Here is a 21,829-nt window from a genome sequence, read left to right on the forward strand (position 1 = left end):
CAATAATTTCAAACCATAACTGAATGCAAGCTTCCTGCTTCCTACAATTGCTTCAGAGCAAAGAAATGCCAGACCATAAATACGAAATGAAATGGTAGTATTATGGGATGGTCAGGACCAGGCTAACACAGTGCACCTTTTGAGATTTTAATGTATTATTTCATTATGGCGTTTCAGGTCTGGGGCTGGTTCTCCTACTCGCTGGGCAGAGAGGGCTGAGCAGGCTGTCAGAGACAGGATCCAACCTCTGCTAGAACAAGCACAGGTAGAACACACACACACACACACACACACACATACATACATACACACATACACACATGCTCACAGGAAACATGAAATGGATTTATATGCTCACTTGCCTGTGCCTGTGCTTCACAAGTGCCCCGTGCGCCCAACTCCCCCCCCCTTTACTCACCCCCTCACACCACCCTCTTATCTGATTTGATTTGATTTGATTTAGACTGATTTGAGCACTCCATGAGGGATTTAATACTCCTGAGATTAGAGTGGTGTGTGAAACCTGCTGAATGGAGAGCGGCGAAACAGAGAGAACGAAGTGAAGGAAGAGGCCCATCCTGTTATCTGATTTGATTTTGATTTGATTTAGTGATAGAGAGTGAGCCCTCCATGATCGATGTAATACTCTTGATGCTCTTGGGTTGTGTGGGAAGCCTGCTGGGCAATAAGGGAGAGTTACTATGTACCGAGGCGGGTGTTGTGTTGCGCTGGTGTGCTGTTCTCCTGCTCTCCTCAGAGGCTGCCTCCTCATGTTATGTTGCATTGCCCATATTATCATGGACACCTTAATTTCCCTCAGGATCAATAAAGATTCTCTACTCTGGTCTTCAAATCAGGAATAGTTACTGAGGCGGGTGTTGTGCTGTTGTGTTGTGCTGTTCTCCTCAGAGGCTGCGTGACTGCTGGGACAGGAGAGGCACCTCCCTCCACCATCGCCTCTCAGATCAGGCAGCAGACAGGGTGAGTGCTCTCACTTCCTCCATCTACACAAACACACACAGACATGGACACGGACATGAGCACACACACACACACACACACACACACCGAACTTCAGTAACATATCGTCACCTCTACTACACACACACACACACAAACACATTAAAATGCACAGACAGAACCACCCAGGCACACACAGGCAGGCACGCAAACATGCACTCCTCCATCAGTGTCTAATCTTTAACACACACACACACACACACACACACACACACACACACACACACACACACACACACACACACACACACACACACACACACACACACACACACACACACACACACACACACGAGACAGACACTCACAAACACCTGCAGTGTCTCATCCCCTCTGGTGCAGGCAGGCTGTAATCAATAGCCAGACGGGAAGAGGTGCCAACCGCTGGGCGCTGGTTCAAGGTCATGTCTGCTTGAAAGCTGCAGTCATCTTCTTGTCTTCGTCTAGTCTGGAACAGACAGCTGAAAAACACCAACTTCACTCAAGCCTGCTACACTCAATCACCTCTCACCACATGGCAAAAAAAAACAATTATCATTTTGTTATATGCTTGAATGTATATTGAGTCATTATATAGACTGTGATCTGAAAGAAGCTGCAAGCAAAACGCGGCAGCTGTATGAATACAATAATACATGGACATGGAGAAATAAGTGAATTGTCTCATACATACTTCTCTTGTTTTTGCCACTTAGTTCAGAGCAAACCACTTAACTATCCGCACTCCCAAGGTTGACATTACCATCAGAGTGTGTCGCCTTCAGGGATGTAATAGTCGTTCATTTGTAAGTCGTTTTAGATAAAAGCATGTGTAATGTAAAGTTTGTAAAGTGTCATATTATTCACACACAAAGACAGAGGACAAAACTACTAAGACATTAGACATAAATCAACTACAAAAAAAAAATCATGGACATAACATAACATGACAAGACTCACATAGGACACATCCTAAAATAATGAAAATACACACTAAACAGTAATAAAAGAGTAAAAGGAAACCGACTTATGAGCATTTAAAAACAAGTACACCGCTCTGTAAGCGCTGATTTTAAAATATTTTTTAAAGTATTTACAGAGGGTAGTGACTGTAGGTGCAACGTGTTTTGTAGGTCATTCCAAAAGTATGGAGCATAGTAAGAAAACGCAGTCTTGACTAGCTCAGTTCTTCTTGAGGGTGTAATTAAATGTATCTTATTTGTGGACCTTGTGCAGTGACTGCTAATATGGTAGGACAACAGGTTTGAAATATATAGTTCATACCGGGCTCTGAACTTTTTCTGCACGTGACTGTGTTACCCGGATGAACCTGCTGACGGCCACGTTGTCACGGTTCGCAGAGAACAAAACAAGTATTTTGTTGTTCGCATTCCGAACAAACTTTTCGGTTCGCGAATGCTAATATCTATGGTGTGAACACGATGGCCGGTTCGCGATTAGGTATGGGAACGAGCACTGGCACGGTTCTCAGTCAGCCTGAATAAGCCCTTTGTGAACTCTCTAGTGGCCTTCTGAGTTGTCTGAGTCACATTCAGGCAGATTGACTGTCCCCTTACAAAAGAGTTGCTGTGGGTGGCCACCTTGGCCATGGCATTGCGATAAAAACATTACTTTATGCCTCTTCTCTTTTTTTTTTATCAGAAACTGGTCTCCGAAGGTTTTTGAAGTATTATCCTTAAAGAAAATCAGTAGGAAGGGCATCCTTGCAGAGTTTGCAGAAAAGTTCAGAGTAGCTGCAACAGAAGCTGACTTTATCACTGAAATGAGGGAGGAAGTCAGATAAAAGCCACAACAGGCAAACGTAGGATGTCAAGTTTCCTCCTAGCAAGGCATTTTGGATGTCAAGTTTCAATTTAATATGTCCCACAAAGGCATGGAGTAGCTATGGGTGATGGAATGAATTAATGAATGTCTCTAAATTCATTTTAAAACCCCTAACCTTAAAAAAATAAAATAAACCATATTTCCTGAATTGGTTGCCTGCCCCATAATAGTAGCCTGCCTCTTTTTCATATCCCTATCTAAAACTATTTTTGATAAATAAAAGCCTGCATCTTTTAGTACCCAGCGTCACTCACAACCAATGTATCTTCAACTAGGGCAAATACTGTATGGCTGTTTTTTTTCTTCTTCTTTCTTATTATTATTATTTGTATTGAATGCCTAAAAATTGTATCTTGCCCCTATTTTTAGCCTGGTCCAAACTCGTTTTTCGTTCATTGTGCTCCCGGCTATCATTCTAGGAAATGCGGGTATGTAATGATTTGATCTACCATTCTACCAATCCCACCCCCAACCCCAGACTGCTGCCAGTGCAGATGTGCTGAGTGAGGCCCTGCTGGAGGACCTTCTGGAGGATACGGCCCGCACCCTGGAGGCCATCAGGGCAGACCGGCACGCGGAGCAGCAGGCCAGTGCTCTCATCAGGGCCCCCACGCTGGACACCATGCTGCAGAGGATGGAGGAGATGGAGGTGGGTAACCAGGGATGCGGAGAGGGGTGGAGGAGAGGGAGGTTAGCAACCAGTGCAGGAGGCATATTGGTTGGGGGGGTAGGTGGGGAGGAGAGACGAGGCAGGCAGAGCAGCAGACCAGCGCATTCATAAGGGGCTTTCTAAGATCACACAAGATTCAGATTCGCCCTGCGCCCAAACCCAAATGCAGTAGAAACACTCTGATTCCAGATTAGACGTAGTGGAGAAGGGGGAAAAGTAAAACGCCCGCACGGACTCATCAACATTGAATCTGTAATTGCAACTATATTTTCAAATCTGTGGGTAGTTGAAGAAGCAACGTATTAAATGCACATGCAAGGATTTTTTATTTGCAGACCTACACATACGGTATGGCCTAGCTCTATTCATCTGACAAGAGTCGTGTTACAAATGCCATGTCTGATTGAAAATAAGTTTTATCTACTGCACAATAGTGTAACTTGCTCCAATATGAAGCCAAAAGTACAACCCAAGCAAGTTAGAAAATATGTGGATTATACTGTGCCCTACTTTTGCAAGTTTTCTGTCCTTTTGAAATAGTTTCGTCTGTACTCCATTGTAACAGTATGCTCCAGCAGACACCAACTTTACAAGAAAGCATGTATTTGAAAATGTATAGATAAGATGTCCTACTTCTTGTGAACTGCTGAGCTGGGGCCATGAACTGAATTCTGATAGACCTACAGACCGACAGGCAGTGCTCACAATCAGCTTGGACAGCCTTTCAAGTAAAGACTGCCTGTGTCAGATCCAGTGGCAGAGAAGTTCCAGCTACCTAGCTCTTGTAAGCAGTCAAGGCCTTACTCCCAACTGCCTGATGGAACATACAGTAAAGTTATAATCTGAGTTTTGAAGTTGTTTTTTTTCACTCTCTGTCGTTGATGCAAGTATGTTGCAGTAAATTGGTTTTGTATTCCCTGCCGGCTTTCTTCTGAGCAGAGGGACCAGGATGCAGTTCGCCAGCGCTACGCCTCTATTGCATACTCAGACCCGCTCTACTGGGACCAGCCTGGCGAGAGATCAGGTGAGTTCAACAGCACGCACAGGAGCGCATTCAGGGCCCTCAATTAAAAAAAATGTTTCACCACCAGCCAAAATGGTAAATCGCACTAACCAAACACACTCACTAATGGGTCAAAGTGGCAAGTAAGTTGTTCTCTGCTACCAACCAAACTGAAATTTCACCTGCATTTGGCCAGTTGACTCGTGTTCATTTAGAGCCCTGCATTTATAATAATAATAATAATAATAATAATAATAATAATGCATTTTATTTTAAAGCGCCTTTCAAAAAACTCAAGGACACTGTATAGAGAGAGGCAAAATAAAACAAGACAGATAAACAGATTGTAAACAAAAAATAAATATATAGAAAATAAATAGACAGAGAGGAGAATGGAGGAAGAGGAACGGAGGGGGCGGGAGGGAATAGCAATGTGAATAAGATTAGATAAATAAGGAGGGGCAAGATTGTGGATAGCCTTGAAGGTGTGGAGAAGTATTTTAAAGTGAATTCTAAATTTGATAGGGAGCCAGTGGAGATGTTGGAGTGCAGGGGTAATATGGTGACAGGAAGGGGTTTTTGTTATGATGCGGGCAGCTGAATTCTGGACCAGTTGGAGCTTGTGGAGAGATTTTTGAGGGAGACCAAAGAGGAGAGAATTTCAGTAATCAATGCGAGAGGTGACAAGACTGTGTACAAGAATGGAGTTAGAATGGAAAGTGAGAGAGGGGCGGAGACGGTTAATGTTGCATAGGTGGAAATAAGCAGACCGTGTGATGTTGTTAATGTGGGAGAGGAAGGATAGAGAGCCATCAAGCATGACACCCAAACTCTTAACTTGAGGGGAGGGGGAGACAGGAGAGCTATCAATTGAGAAGGAGAAACTATTTGCTTTGGATAAGGTGGATTTGGTGCCTTTAAGTAGGACTTCAGTTTTGTTAGAATTCAGTTTCAAAAAATTCGAGGTGAACCAGGATTTGATTTCAGAAAGACAGGTGGTGAGTTAGAGGGGAGGGAGAGTGTCAGAGGGTTTGCCAGATAAATAGAGCTGGGTGTCATCAGCATAGCAATGGAAATTAATTTTGAATTTGCGGAAGATATTACCAAGGGGAAGGAGGTAGGTGATGAAGAGGAGGGGCCCCAGAACAGAACCTTGAGGCACACCAAAGGTGACATGGGAGGGCTTGGATTTAAAAGACTTCATTTGAATAAATTGAGAACGGCCAGAGAGATAAGAATGGAACCAGTCAAGGGGTGTGTTACTTATGCCTATTGAGGAGAGTCTGTGGAGAAGGATGGAATGAGAGATGGTGTGAAAGGCTGCACTGAGGTCAAGGAGAATGACAATAGAGAGTAGGCCAGAGTCAGCAGCCATGAGCAGGTCATTAGTGATTTTAACTAGGGCTTTTTCTGTGCTATGTCGGGGGCAAAAACCAGACTGGAAGTGCTCATAGAGGGAGTGAAGAGTTAGATGGGAATGGAGTTGAGAAGCTACATTTTTTTCTAGAATTTTGGAGATGACCGGAAGGTTGGAGATTGGGCGGAGGTTGTTGTAGTCAGAGGGATCAGAGCCAGGTTTTTTTAGTATAGGGGTTAGGGATGTTAACCGGTAACCGGTTAACCGATAGTCGACCGGATCAACGATAACCGGTTACATTTTCTGCCACCGGTTAACCGGAAAAAATGATTGTAATAATAATTTCCTCCCAAAAACCCCCCAAAAACCTAAAATGTTGAGGTTTTGGTACGATAATTCAGCATTTTCCATCTGGCGACACTGGCTGGACATGACAGGTCCTGTCTGAGTAGCAAAAAGAAAGGCTTATGTGAAAAATAAAAAAAATTAAATTCAGTGCTGTGCCCATCAGGCATGCGAACGTTATATCATTTAAGATTGCAGGTTAACCGGTTAACCACCGGTTAATGAGTCTCAGTAACCGGTTAAGATATTTTTTAATTTTCGCCATCCCTAATAGGGGTTACAGCAGCAACTTTGAACAGAGAGGGTACAGTACCAGTGGAGTGTGAGGAGTGGATGATGGCAGAAATTAAGGGGTGGAGAGAGGGGAGGCAGGATTTGACAAGGGTAGTGGGGAGGGGATCAAGCTGACAGGTGGAGGGCGTGGATTTGGAGATGAGGTCAGATATTTCAGAGGAGTCCGGGAGATGAAAACTAGAAAAAAACTGGTGAAGGGGGAAGAGATCAGCAGGGGAGGGAAAAGAGGGGTTGCAGATAAGATGTTGGTGGATTTTATGTTTTATGTTTAACACATTCACTACCAAGTCACGTAAGAATATGTTTTGCCTCCCATGCGTTGGCGCCCAAACCGTAAAATTACGTTTTTACGGGGGTTTTTTATTGGATTCTGAATCTACACATTCTAATGCACATTCTGTGTGATTTTCGTAATAATGTGATGAACAGAACTGACTTAGATCATGAAACACAGTTGCCGTGTCTCAGATGCCGCACTTATGGCAGTGCACTGACAGTCAGTGCATAGTGCTCACAGTGTGCTGGGGGTCTTAAGTGCATAGTGTTGTGAAAAAGTCGGCGCACTATGCATTGTGCCTTGACTGGAAGTAACGGTTGAGCTAGCATTAGCTCGCCAAAATATCGGTTGGCTACTGTTTATATTGCACAGTGTGTCACGCTTGTATTTACATTTTCTTCATCCCAACTGGCAGCTATTTTGTGTACAATACTTGGCTTGGCATGAAAAGGTTGATGTCTCAGCAACATTACTTACAGAAATACAGGAGACTGTTGACCAAACTCTTCTACTGAACTGAAGTCACGTTTCTTCCGTTTAATTGTCAAAATGGCGCCCGTTAAGTGCGTGAAGTGTCCATCGTTCAAGCACTGCGTTTTCCGCCATTGTTAGGGCATCCGGGTGCTTTTCAGTGCACTGAAATAACAAAATTTTACTTTGAAAGCACTCTATAAATATAATAGAAATATAGTGCCCGAAGTGCACAAGTGCGCCATCTGAGACACGCCAAGTATTTGAGTTTTATTATAGCGAATCAAACCACTTCCTGATCACGTCACGTCATGTCTCCATTTACTTCCTAGAGCAGGTGTCACCAACGTTGTGCCCGCGGGCTCCAGGTAGCCCTCCAGGAGCTTCTGAGGTGCCCACCAAGGATGTTAATAAACAGTGACGACTACCAGATTTTAGTCACAGTTAATTAACGCTTGGTAGTCCTCGGGTAGCCCTTGGTAGTCCTCGGGTAGCCCTTGGTAGCCCTCGGACCCGGAAAGGTTTGGGACCCCTGTCCTAGAGCATCAAAACATGTACTGTCAGTGGCTTGCTAGCTAGCCTGTTCCTAAACATATGATGGAAGGATAAGGAGTTTTGCTTTCATCAAGATAGGTGTAAAATGGAAGGTTGTAATGAAAAACAGCATGCAACACAGCAGGAAGTAACCTAATTTTGGGTGAGTACTTTGGCACGTCTACTTTTATCTACAGAACGAAAACTGCCAGTCAAGTGACATTAGCTAGCTAGCATTTCAGATGATGTGGCTCTGAACAATAGCCTGACCAGGTGATTTTTGCATCGAAATAGTTTACTTGGAAGCTACTGGAGTTGTTCTTCGGGCATGAAAATGCATTTAGACCCGCAATTTAAACTCGGAGAGTCAGAGCGCACCCGTGACAAAAAAGGCTTTATCTCAGTTTGAATGTGGAAAATCGCTATTTTTACCTAAATCAGTGCTCGCTTAGTGGAATAACTTCGGAATTGAATAAGCTAGAAACAAACTGTAAAAATATACAGACAGCTGAGTTCGAACAAGCCCTGACATGTGTCTGTGGGTTGAAGACAAAATATTTGGTGGCTGTTCAAAAATTATGACAAATAATGACAAAAAATTGGCTGGGAGTCTACAGCTAAATTCCAAAAAATGGCTGGTATTGAATGTGTTAATTAACCCTTCGGGGAGTATCATTGCATATGCGATTAAAATGTCAGCAAATAGATAAATTAATAAAAATGATGTCACAACAAGCACTTTGCGGAAATTTTAACCCACTTTTCAGGGAACTGTAGAATGTCCAAGTAAAGTTCTAGAAGACCTGGAGAAAAATCCTTACTCCTCCTCATAGTTAGTTTGAATGCAGAATGTAATTCTGGTGGTAATGTGAATTCTTTCTGGTGGTAATGATTTTTTTCTTGCACATCTCTAAGGGGGCATTGGGTAGTTGGCTAGCATATGCATAAGATACTACATCTGGCAACCCACGTTAATATGAGGGTGAAAGTCTGACCCAACCTTTTTCCACCCTCCACAATCATCTCTAACTCCCATTCGTGCCCTCACTGTCTTCTTTGTTGCAAAATTAAAGTTCCAAATCCCCAAAAAAGGAAAACTTCAACTTTAATCATGGCCTATTCAGATAAAGACATTACCAGTTCATTATCCGTTGGCTTGTTCTGCACGGCTAATTTATTGTGAGGAGCTTTACTGTAACTGGTGGCAGTGGGGAGCGTGCCATAAATGGGGACAATCAGAGGCCCAATCAGTTCTATTATGAACTGGCTTTCTTTTGAGGTCGTCTGAGACCTTCAGAGCCCACAGGGGATGGCATGGTTAGTGGTTACAGGACTTCAGAGTAAGCCCACCATTGTCATTTTTATTCCTTCTCCATCAATCAAATGTCTTTGAAAACACAAAGTATTTCACGAAGGTCCCAGAGGAGAAGAGGATTGGCTGCCAAATTTGTCTTTAGTCAGAAAAATAAAAGGCCCTTGTTTTTGTTGGAACAGCATAGTAAATAGCCAATTTCCTTTTTTATTGTTGCTGTGGATGCTTTGAGGAGGCCACTTAGCCTCACAGACTAAAGGCTTGTTAATTTGTTGCACAAGATTAGGGAATCGAAATAAACAGAGCAATTCACTTTACTTTGCTGGAAAAAGACAACGTGTTAAAAGCAGCCTTTGGCTTAGTGACAGAAGGTGAATGATAGTGGTGTGGATAGGCACTGCCCTCACGATCCGATTCGATCACGATTCGGGAGGTAGCGATTGGATTCAATCCGATTCTATGCGATCCGATCCGATCCAATTCTACAATGCATTGCAATGCATTACATTTCTACTGAAAACAAAGCAAATGTGTAATCAGTCATGATGAGGCAATACAAGTAGTCAGATACTGAGCAACAATTTATTGGCTGTTTTCTGTATCAGTCTGTATCTGTCTTGCAATGTTTTGAAGTGCTTTTATTTAATTTAACATTCATTTGCTCCTGAAATATCCATGGAAGTAATTGAGACTTAAAAAAATTGCCAGATCGATTCTGGAACTTGCCAGATCGATTCTGGATCATCCATGCCCCGCATCGATTCGATCATTGTTGACACCACTAGAAGGTGAGTTGTAAGGAAAATCAAAAACAAACCTGTTGTTGGTCAGGGGAACACGTATTCGCACATGTACACAGCAACCTGTCAACCAGATGCAGAGCTGTAGTCTACACAGTCACGGTTGATCAGGAAGAGACCATTCATGGGAGTTTCTTCTGGAATCAGTACACAAAGAGCCTGGATGTTCTAAGCTGCCATGCTTCTTAGTAGACTACTGGAGGTTCACAGATTAATGCAATGTCTACACCAACCATGCCCATTTAGGAGACCAGAAATTGATTTACATTTATCTTGGTTACCATTGGTTTGAATCTTTGGTCAACATGTAAAGTGGTGTCAAGCCTAGTCCTGTATTTTGATGTTCATCTTCCGCTCAAGGGCATCTCAAGGATTTGTGATGAGATGGAACAGATCATGCATGGACGCCAGTCCTCTCTCCCCATTTACCGCCTCAGCCACTTCAAAGGCAAAGCATATAGACCATAATGACTGGCTGTGGGAACCAAACCATGGTCATATACGGTCAGCTGTCGCCATGTCCATTATTGAGTTTTCACCTCAGGTGACCTAAGAGCCTGAATTGTGAACGTCAGAAAGTTGGACCCTGTATTCTTGGCAGTTGGCCCTGGTTCGAGTGTGGTTGGTCCTGCGAGTCCCCACTTTGCTGTGTCCTTACCTTGCTCACCTGTAGGTGGCAGCATCGCAGTACCATAGATGGACCATAGGCAGTCATGACTTTGCTGTCTTTGCACCAATGTGTGTTCTCTCTTCATACAGTACAGCTCTCTTGTCTTTTTTTCCCGTCTCTATCTCTCTCTCTCTATCAATCTCTCTCTCTCTCTCTCTCTCTCTCTCTCTGCCTCCATTTCTGCCCTGCCCTATCCTATCTTTCTGTCATACCCCCTTCCTCTTTCTTTACTCCTTTTATTTTCTAACCTCACACCATTCCCTCATCTCTTCTTCTTTTCCACCCCCTCTAGTGAAGCAGACAGGAGTGGCTGGCTCCAGGCCCTCGTCTCCTCAGCCCATCCGCTTGACCCGGCCTGCACTCAAGCCCACCAGCAACCCAGAGATCATTCTGCAGAGTCCAGTGGAAGCCAGGTGAGCTGAGCAGCTTCCTCTAAAATGTTCAAAATACCCCCAAAATACCCCAGTGCTTAAAACCTCCTGGAGCCATTAAAGGAGGATGTTCGCTTCATTATTCTCTTTCACAGGAAGCCTTTTGTGCCTCCCAGCCCCTCCAACACTCTCTCCCAAAATTCAATTAAAATTTTATCAGTGCCTTTTCAATCCAGACTCCCCTTCAGTCCTAATTACCAGAACACTGTGGGATGCCTCCAAACTTTTTACAACTACTTTTTATGCCTTTAAATAGCCATTGTGGAAAGCCTTAAGGGGTTTTGGTTGGGGGAGGGCGTAGGAGTATGAAAGGTTATTATGGTCATAAGCGAATACCCAGTTGTGTACTTTTAGGAGGTGTGGAGGAGAGGCCCAGTGCATTAATCAAAGGTAATGGACTAAGAGCTCACACACGCGGGGCGATGCAAGATGGTATAAATGAGGCAGATCTCACGCTGTCTGGGCGCCATTATGGAGGTTATATAATGGGCCAATGAGCAGCTACGGTGGCCCAGCGGGGACAATGGGGACAGAATGATGGGGCATGATGATGGGCTGGCAGACGAAGGGTGAACAGTCTGCAGTGTGTGTGCGTGCGCGTGCGTGTGTATGTGTGTGTGTATTTCCTTGGGATTGGTCCGTGATGGCATCTCTGTCTCTGCCCATCAAACTGCCCATGGATGGCTGTCTCAGACCAGCAGCCTGCCAAGAGAGTTTGAAGAGTTGGTTTGGCCACAAAACTTGGCAAAACCCACTTAAGTCGTCCCCCCCCCCTCTCACAACCCTTCATTTTTTGGCCGAGCAAGTTAATCAGGCAAGTAGATAGAATGTGGGCTACAAAGAGGAGGAGAATGAGAAGTGAATTGAGGATGCTGTCCAAAGTAAGACAAGTGTGTGTTGATAAGATTTAGAGGCTTTTGTCTATTCACCACCACCACAACCACCACCATCACCACACCCACACACACACACACATATACTGTATACACTGACACACACACATGCGCGCACACACACACACACACACACACACACACACACACACACACACACACACACACACACACACACACACACACACACACACATACACAGATGTCCTCCAGCAGGGCAATCAGAGTGTGTTGCTTTTAGAGTGTCGCTCCACTGGCTGCACAGAACCAAGACCCCACAGATGACCCTGATGCCTGATCCCTAAATAATGCTGCACTGGAACCCCTCTCTCATGAATGTGTGCGTGTGTGTGTGTGCATGTGTGTTAGTGTGTGTGTGTGGTGCACAGCTGAGTGAGCAGCATGCTCCAGTGCCTCACAGCACGGTGAGCCTCCTGACTGGCAGGTCAATCTGTAGAGCTGAGCTGCAGCAGGTACACCAAAGACCCAGTATGGCTACATGGCTCTCACCCTACTGTCTAGGGAATACTACTAGGGAATCTCTCTCTCCCCCTCTCTCTCTTTCTCTCTCTCTCTCTCTCTCTCTCTCTCTCTCTCTCTCTCTCTCTCTCTCTCTCTCTCTCTCTCTCTCGCTCAGACATTGAGAAATGGCAAAGCCATGGGTCGTATTGACTTCATTTTATGCAATTGAATCCCATCATGTGTTTCCAGCTGCACTGCCACGCTTCGAGGAAAGCATGTTGGATGGTGAAGCTTACAGATCTTTCTTCCTTTCCAATTTTGCCCAAAGAAAAGGTCAATGTACTGTGGATGGGGGGGAAAAAGAAAAATGAAGGAGGAATTGCTTACTCGAAAATACCCCTCCCTGTTTAGTTTATGGCACTGGAATTGCCTTCATAATGTTTTTCTTTTTTTCTCGACTCCCTTGCTGAGGAAAAAAAAAGTTAGGCAAGCGATTTCCACTGTAGCAAATATTGATTTTTATACACAATCACTGACGATGGAGAGATTTTTCCCCTCCATTTCCCTGCGTCATATTGGCTATTTGTGTTAGCCATCGGTGTGTGTGTCTGTGTGTATGTGTGTGCGCGTGCGTGCGTGTGTGCGTGTGTGCGTGCGGGGGCATGTATCAGTCTATCTACGTAGCTCTCTCTCCCCTCTCTTTCCTGGCTGTCCTTTTCTTTCTTCTGGGGACTTGCCTGTAAAACTGCTTTTATAGTCCCTCCCCAAGAACCAGAGTAGAAGCCTCTCAAGCCGTGTTCAGGCTAACAGAGAACTCTGCCAGTGCCCATTCTCACACTTAATCTCGAACCAGCTGCTGTGTTCACAACACGTCTGAGCGTTTGGTAACCGGAAAGTCGGTTTGCCATGCAACACGAAAAATACTTGGCTTTTCTCTGCAAACGGTGACGATAATGTGAACGTCAGCTGGTTCATTCGGGTAACAAACGGTCAAATCAGAACCCGGTATGAAAGCGGATGGTTTGCAGGTAAGCACTTTAGTTCCAAACGCAACTGGCATCGGCATCGTTCTGGTCGTTCTAACAGCCGAATCAGATCTTCACCAAGCTGGGCTGCCCAGAAACACCCACCCTTTACCAAACACACCTGTTTGTCAGTGAGCAGTCGAACAGGCGGGGAACATAATGGAGCACTCTGATGTTTATTCCCCTGTCCGCTGTGTCTCCCTCCCCCTTTCCATATCCCCTACGACCCCCAATTCCACCCCCCAGAGATGGGCTGCCTCAAGGCTGATTAATTCAGTTTCAAGTCCCAAGTGTGGCATCAAAGTGATCGGTGGGCATGTTGCTTTCCTGCTATTTCTACTTCCATGGCTGTCCAAACCTCCTCCATGCCTTACTCCTTCTCTTCCTCCTCTTCCTCTTCGTCCTCATCTTTCCTGTCCATCTCCGATGCGGAATGAGACATGGTTATTCAGAGGGGATGTGTCAGCCGGACATGACAGATGATTTTCTATGACTGATTAGCCTGAGACGCTTGGACTGAGATGAACCCAGGATGGCCTCCCAGGATGCTCTTGGATAGCGTGAGGACCAGGCGCAATAATGCAACTTGACATGAAGATCGAAGAAATCTCTAGGCAGTTCTGACGTTGGATGTCTATGTATGAATCATCACTTTGTGGTTGTTAGTTTAGTTAGTTTCCTTAATTCTAAGAGATTTTTTTCCTGACTTTGGAGGAAGATAGAGACTGGTGACTAAAGCAATTAAATCTCAAATCCAACACGAAGCTGAGGCAAATGTTTTTAGTCAGCATCAGGACCAGCCACAGTAATAGGGCTTGACACAAACTCTCGAGGCTGTTCTGAAAGAGGATGTTTTTGAAGCATCACAGATTTGTTTCATGTGCTGTACCTATATAAAAATGTTATTAAATTATTAGATTACCAACCAAAAAAAATATGACACTGCAGTAAGAAAAAAAATTGAAGACTGTTTTGAAGTTTTGAAACATCACAGACTACTTGCACCTGACTCAAAATATTATTTTCCCGAATGGAAGAATCTAAAAAAAAAATAAAAAGTTAAAACAGGCAAGAAAGCAAAAGATGATGATGTAAGCTAATCACAGGAATCGCCAAGCCAACAGGAAATTGAGACAAATGGCCAAGAAGTTAATTAGCCCTGCGGATGGCATTGTAATCATGCAAGGATTTAGAGAGCCACAGACTGGATATCTGGCCTGAGATGACATCCCTACTATGTTGTGGTATGGCAGGACAGCGGTGTGATTTGAGCGTGCAGATATAATATTGAGGGCACAGCTGCTGATTACGGCTCCCTGCTCATTAGGTGTCGCCTAATCACTGATTACCTGTTTACAGCACACACTGTTCAACTCTGGAGCCCGCCGCAGGCTATAACTACTCACACACACACACACACACACACACACACACACACACACACACACACACACACACACACACACACACACACACACACACACACACACACACACAAACAAACCTATGGACTATCTCTCTCTCTCTCTCTCTGTCTCTCTCTCTGTCTGTCTCTGTCTCTCTCTCTCTCTCTCTCTCTCTCTCTCTCTCTCTCTCTCTCTCTCTCTCTCTCTCTCTCTCATCACTCTCTCTCTCATCACTCTCTCTCTCATCACTCTCTTTCTCTCTCTCTCTCTCACACACACACACACACATCTCATCATAGACAATGATGCTGCTGAAATGAAGGTGACCAGTTTTTCTTTCCACAAATCACTTCCTAATTTGCTGCTTCTTTTCTGTGATTGTGGAGGTGAGTGGCGGTGTTTATCTAGCGCTGGCCTCCCCTGTTTGCTGATTGGGAGCACTATAAGAATGTAATTGGCGGAGACGACAAGAAAGTGGGAGAGAGAGAAGTGGGGGGAGTGAGGGAGGGACTTGGGGAGAGAGAGAGACAGACTGAGGGAGAGCGAGAGAGAGAGTGAGTTAGTGAGTGAGTGAGAGAGAGGCGGACGTGGGAGAGAGGGCAGGGGAGTCTGTCATTTACAAGACAATCTTTCAAAACATGTCCGTCTTCTGGTTTCTAATGAAGCTCAATGGGACCTCTTTACCTGCCTAATCTATTCTTCTTTTCTCTGATGTGACTGGGGAATCAGGAGAATGTGTGTGTGTGCACGCTCATTTGTCTACGCATGTGTCTGTCTGGTTGTCTTTTTTTCTTTGCTTTTGTCTGGTTCTTTGTGTGGGTGACAGAGTGTTTAAGTGGAGAGGTTTGGGGGGGGGGGGTGTTACTCATACTCAACAGACATGATTAGATCTACGACACACCACCGCCTGTAACCACCCTGTCATTATTTCATCTGCGTTTTTGTACTCATCTACACCAGTGTTTGATAAGGTCCTGTTTGCACGTAGATGGTTGAAGTTCTTTTGTCCCAAATCTCTTTTCTCCAAGCTTAATGGAGCAGCATGATTCAGCCAGATACTATAATGACGTCTGTCTGCTCTTTCTTGGCCTCATCCAAGAAGTTACTCTCATTATCTCATTTGCTCATCTCTAGAGTCTTTAGTCTTTAGTGATTGCCATGCTGGCTTCTCATTTGTCCAACCTGGCGTATAATAAGCACGTCAGGCAGTGGGTGTTCATCAATGCCATGCCGAATGTAGTGAGCTGGCAAGGGGAAGGAGAAAGAAGTCCAGCCCACACTCAGTCTGCTCTCAGACGCACTGAACCAGCATTCTGGATTTCACACGCACTCGGCTTTAATCAATGTCAAAACTTTTCAGGGTTTAACTTACCAATTAGTTTTGCCGTTTAATTTTGCCATTAGGATCAGACTGCTGCTGCCGTGTCATTTGATGGAGTGGTTGTGGAACTGTGACAAAGTCTCAGTCTCAAAGTGTGGTTGTGGCCAGAATAGCATGCAGACAGGGTGACGGTTGGCGTTATGTTTCTATGGAGATCATAAGCAGCAGAGGACATCAGAAGCAACAACCATTGAACTCTCTCCACTGACCCAAAACCCTGAACACGTCAATGGAAGACGTCAGTGATGTACATGGCGGGTCTCTGTGTGTGTGCCATCTGTGGGTGGCCTGGTCCTTTTATGTTTTTGCCATGCCTTTCCCTTTTACCTTAATCTAAGTCCTACATGTGCACCCTATGCTGTAGGCTATGCTGGTATCTCCATCCATAAACACCCACTGAGATCGTAGGGAATCAAAGGGAATATTTGTTTCCGCAGCTTGCTCAAAAGGGTTTTTTTTTTTTTTTAAAGGGTCACACATCAAGTGATTTCTTGTTGTAAAAGTTTGTTTTGATGCCCATGCCTGTATTTCTACCCAGTCACAACAGAATCTAAAACACTCATCTAGCCACCAATTCTGTCTGAGTGTCAAAGGTCCGATCCCACAATTGCCAATATTCTGCAATGAATGGATCTGGATTCTGGACCATTGCCTCTTCTGACACCCCTGTGCCATCTGTATGCCTTGTCCTGCTCTACGACTGCCCCAGCTCACCACAACATTAAGTTCTCACTCCTCTTTTAACCAGCCCACATCCCAAACCCCTCAGGCCCATGTTTTGCCATCGCCCCCCCGCTGTTCCTGTATCAGAGCTGGGTATCTCTGAAACCGATTGGGCCGTTGGTGTTGGTGAGCTTCCATGCTGTTGGATCTTTGATTATTTTGCTCTAATGCCAGGACCTCCCATCTGCCTCGTCAATACACCACTGTGGAGCTTTCATCGAAGGGGGAGAATTCAACCAAAAATATTACAAAATAAATATATAAATCCCATCTTATCTTTTTGCACAGGCTTCAGTTCAGTGTTGTGGCTGTGTCTTATTGTAGGCATTGATAGTTCACAGCAGCTTGCCCAGTCGGCGGCCATTGGCTCCGTCTTTGTTCCTGTTGCTTTTGAGTTTAGCTCTGAGTCTTTGTGAGCGTGAATGGTGGGTGCGGAGGACATGTCTGACAGTTAGTGTCCACTGGGAGCCTACACACACACACACACACACACACACACACACACACACACACACACACACACACACACACACACACACACACACACACACACACACACACACACACGCACACACACACACAGACCTGTTCCTTGTTCACCCACCAGCCTTTGCCCTCCCTGAAGAGTTGGCCGTGGATGCACTCTGTAGTTTTTCACCGTGGTTCATCCAGCACTTTCCCCCAGCAGCCTTGAACTGAGGTGAACTCCTTCAGTAAGCAACTTCCACTTGGCCATGGCTCCATCTTTAGTTCATCAGAAGCGGAGGGAGGTTGATGAAGTCAAACATGCAAGTTGTAAATCAACATACGGTGCCCTCCATAATTATTGGCACCCCTGGTTGAGATGTGTTAAAAGCCTTAAAATAAATTCAGTGTTTATTGCAGAAGAATACTGTCACACTGAAAATTGTAGGAAAATGTAGCCTTCAACTCAAATGAATTGTAAGAAAATAAAAAAATCCCTGACTGAAAAATAATTATTTTTCATTAAATCACCTGTTCCACAATTATTGGCACCCTTAACAATTCCCAGGAAATAAATATAATTGAAGCATTTCTGTCATTTCTACAGTAGTTTACAAAGTTTACCAGAGTATGTAGGAACATTTAATTAGTAATTCATCACTTCCTGTTTCCCTGGGGTATAAATATGACGTGACACCAAGGCCATTTCTCTTATCCACTCTTAAACATGGGAAAGACAAAGGAACACAGCATACAAGTGAGGCAGATGTGCGTCGACCTTCACAGGTCAGGCAGAGGCTACAAGAAGATTGCCACTCAACTGCAGCTGCCCATATCCACTGTGAGAGGAATAATTAAGAAGTTCAAAACAACTGGAACAGTGGTAAACAAGCCTGGACGAGGACCCAAGTTTATTTTGCCACCACGCACAGTGAGGAGGATGGTAAGAGAAATCAAAAGATCTCCAAAGCTCACTGTTACAGAATTACAACAAATGGTAGCATCCTGGGGTCACAAAGTCTCCAAATCAACCATCAGGCGCTGTCTACACGCCAACAAGCTGTTTGGGAGGCATGCACGGAGAAAACCTTTCCTCACTCACAATCATAAACGCAAGCGTCTGGAGTTCGCCAAGCGGTATTGGGGCTTCAACTGGGACCGTGTGCTTTGGTCAGATGAGACCAAGATTGAGCTTTTTGGCAACAAACACTCTAAGTGGGTCTGGCGTACCACGAAAGATGCGCATGCTGAAAAGCACCTCATACCCACTGTGAAGTATGGGGGTGGGTCAGTGATGCTGTGGGGCTGTTTCGCTTCCAAAGGCCCTGGGAACCTTGTTAGGGTGCATGGCATCATGAATGCTTTGAAATACCAGGACATTTTAAATCAAAATCTGTTGCCCTCTGCCCGAAAGCTGAAGCTGGGTCGTCACTGGGTCTTTCAGCAAGACAATGACCCTAAACATATGGCCAAATCTACACAGAAATGGTTCACCAGACACAAAATCAAGCTCCTCCCATGGCCATCTCAGTCCCCTGACCTCAACCCCATTGAGAACCTGTGGGGTGAGCTGAAGAGGAGAGTACAGAGGAGAGGACCCAGGTCTCTGGATGATTTAGAGAGATTCTGCAAAGAGGAATGGCTGAAGATCCCTCTTTCTGTCTTTTCCCATCTTGTGAAACATTATAGGAGAAGATTAGGTGCTGTTTTGTTGGCAAAAGGGGGTTGTACAAAATATTAACACCAGGGGTGCTAATAATTGTGACACACATTATTTGATGTCAAATAATTATTTCTTTATGTGGGATTTTTTCCCCACTGAATAAATGCACTTGTATTGAAGGTTGGATTTTTCTCTTTTTTTCCATTAAGGTCCCATATTATTTAGAAAAAAAATAAAATAATTGGAAGCTAAAAAACATATCTCAACCAGGGGTGCCAATAATTATGGAGGGCACTGTACATCGTGTGTGTTTGTGTGTGCGTGTGCGTGTGTCCGTGCGTGCGTGCGTGCACGCGTGCACTCGTGTGTGTGCGTGTGTGTGTGTGCATGCGCGTGTGCGCGTCCTTTTAGTCTTTGCAGTCAACTCTGAATCCCTCAGAGAGTTGCTACAGTAAGTGGGGATTACAGCTCAACTTGTATGAGTGTTGTTGCAGTGTTAATATTTTAAAATCTGCTGCTTTGGCCTGGGGAGGAAGTGCTATGTTACTCTGGGCATTAAGTGCCCCTGAGTGGCTCAGTATGTTGGTCATGGTCTCGTGTACATTGGCTGGGGGTTGGGGGGGTGATGTTGGCATATTGCACTGTTCTTTGGAAGGCAAAAAGGGGTGTTGGCAAGGTTCACAAGGGTATAGGAGCAGGCTTCAGTCAAATTAATTTTACATTTTTCCAGCACTAACCAAAATGTATAATTAAACTGAAAATCAAGGGGGAAATGACTATGCATACGCACTATGCATAAGCAGCGGTACAGTGTAAGCACATTAGCACTTCTGCCCTTCAAAGGACAAATTGTGGACACCGTGGAGGGATGAGTGGCGTACAGAGCCAGTGGCTGTGATGCCAACCTCCCAGTGTGGTGGGGCTGTAAAATTGGCTATTAAAATGCTCTGTATACGCAGACCACGGAGAGGATTGACTGGTCCAATGTGACTTGGCCCTGTCTTGGTTCTCCCACTGCTCCCTTCCCTGTCCTCTGTCTCCCTTCTTTGTCCCTCGCAACTGGGGTGGGGGATTAGGAAGATGTGTCAGGGAGAGTAGTGAAATAAGGGGTGTGTGGGTGGGAGGCAGTAGCTCAGGCTGTGTCTAGCCAGGCTGATGATGCTCGGCTGTTTTGGCTCAGTTAGTGCTGCTGTGATGATGTTTGTTCTTGCTGCCTAATCTTGATGCAACTGCTGCTGCTGCTCTCTCCTCTCCTCTCCTCTCCTCTCCGTGCTCCCCTCTCCTCTCCTTGCACCCCTCTCCTCTCCTCTCCTCTCCTCTCCTCTCCTCTCCTCTCCGTGCTCCCCTCTCCTCTCCTTGCACCCCTCTCCTCTCCTCTCCTCTCCTTGCTCTCTTCAAATATACTCCCCTCTCATCTCCGTATTGCTCTCCCCACCTCTCCTCTCCTCTCTTTTCCTCTCCTCTCCTCTCCTTTCCTCTCCTCTCCTCTCCTTTATTCTACTCTCCTTTACTCTACTCTACTCTATCCTATTCCCTTTTCCTCTCCTCTCCTCTCCTCTCCTCTCCTCTCATCTCCTCTCTAAATTTAGCCATAAAAAGTGCTGTTGCCACCACAGCAGCTGGTTTGCTCTCTGAAAGGGATTAGTCCCCTGGACATGTCAAGCAGCAGCCAGCCAGCTGATGACCAGCTAACACCCAGGGCTGTGTCTGCCTGGTGCTCCCCCCTGCCTGTGCACACACCCTGGGCTTCTGGTCCTGCCCTCTCCCCTGTCTGCACAGAATATTCTGCACTGTTAATTCAACAGCTAGACACAGTTACATTTAACCCTCCTGTAGTTTGCCCTACTCTGTTGTCCATCTCTATACTGCAGAATGTGCTGTGTTGAAGAGCACACCAACACCACCTGTCCCACTCTTCAAGGACCAACCAGAAGTGTGTTCATTTCAACTCAATCTCATTGATAAAATGATGCTGCAGACTTTATTCTGTGTGCACACCACACACACACACACACACACACACACACACACACACACACACACACACACACACACACACACACACACACACACACACACACACACACACACACACACACACACACACACACCTACCTTCGTCATTAGGAGATAGTTAAAGTATATTGGACATGGGGGAGAGAGCCAGTTGCAGATCTAATCAGTTAAGCGGTACGGTCGACAGAAATGTGTCTTTGTGATTCCCCCAAAGTGTCTGCACTATTATAGTGTAAGAAGGCACACTCACACCACCAGAAATGATTATATCTTTAGTGGATATAAAAGTGAATGTCCGCACAGTGCTCTCGTGTTGCTTTTTTATTTATCAAGTGATCGCTTTCGAGCTAGTCGCTCTTCATCAGACTTGATGTCTTTAGGGGACCATTCACATTGATGTTTTTGGGTTTGAAGTGGCCCAAACCCTCTTATATGAAAGAAAACGCCCGTTTGTTTATGCATACCTAAACAGCCTCTTGTAATTACTGAGATTGTTGTTTTTGCTTGTTGTGAGTTGGTTTGAAAACTCCTTATTAGCATGCGGTATTCGCAAGTTACATAATGGACAAAAAATAATAATATTTTGGGTAGAATTATGGCTTGTCGTGTCACTCAAGACTCACAAGAAAACTTCACAATTCATTTGGTGTGGTTTTGTTGGAAATGACATTTTAATGACTTCCCCAGTCCATGGGAACTCTCTAAGTTGGTCGTACTGTCGTACAGCCAGAAGATGAGTTGGGGATCACATTAGCGCTAATTGCTGTAGCTAGGCATCTCCTAGAAT

At 44.9% G+C, this 21,829-nt stretch overlaps 1 protein-coding gene across 1 annotated transcript in view; it reads left to right on the forward strand.

Moving 5' to 3' along the window:
* Window positions 1-21,829, forward strand: part of kiaa0753 (KIAA0753 ortholog) — a 49,766-nt gene that overhangs the window by 16,375 nt on the left and 11,562 nt on the right. Inside the window, exons 12-16 of the mRNA XM_063205973.1 lie at window positions 178-265; window positions 910-981; window positions 3,323-3,493; window positions 4,454-4,538; window positions 10,870-10,990. Of these exons, the coding sequence (XP_063062043.1) occupies window positions 178-265; window positions 910-981; window positions 3,323-3,493; window positions 4,454-4,538; window positions 10,870-10,990 (537 nt within the window). The remainder of the gene's footprint in view (window positions 1-177; window positions 266-909; window positions 982-3,322; window positions 3,494-4,453; window positions 4,539-10,869; window positions 10,991-21,829) is intronic.

Source organism: Engraulis encrasicolus, chromosome 8 (assembly GCF_034702125.1).
Source record: "Engraulis encrasicolus isolate BLACKSEA-1 chromosome 8, IST_EnEncr_1.0, whole genome shotgun sequence".
Lineage (NCBI taxonomy): Eukaryota > Metazoa > Chordata > Actinopteri > Clupeiformes > Engraulidae > Engraulis > Engraulis encrasicolus.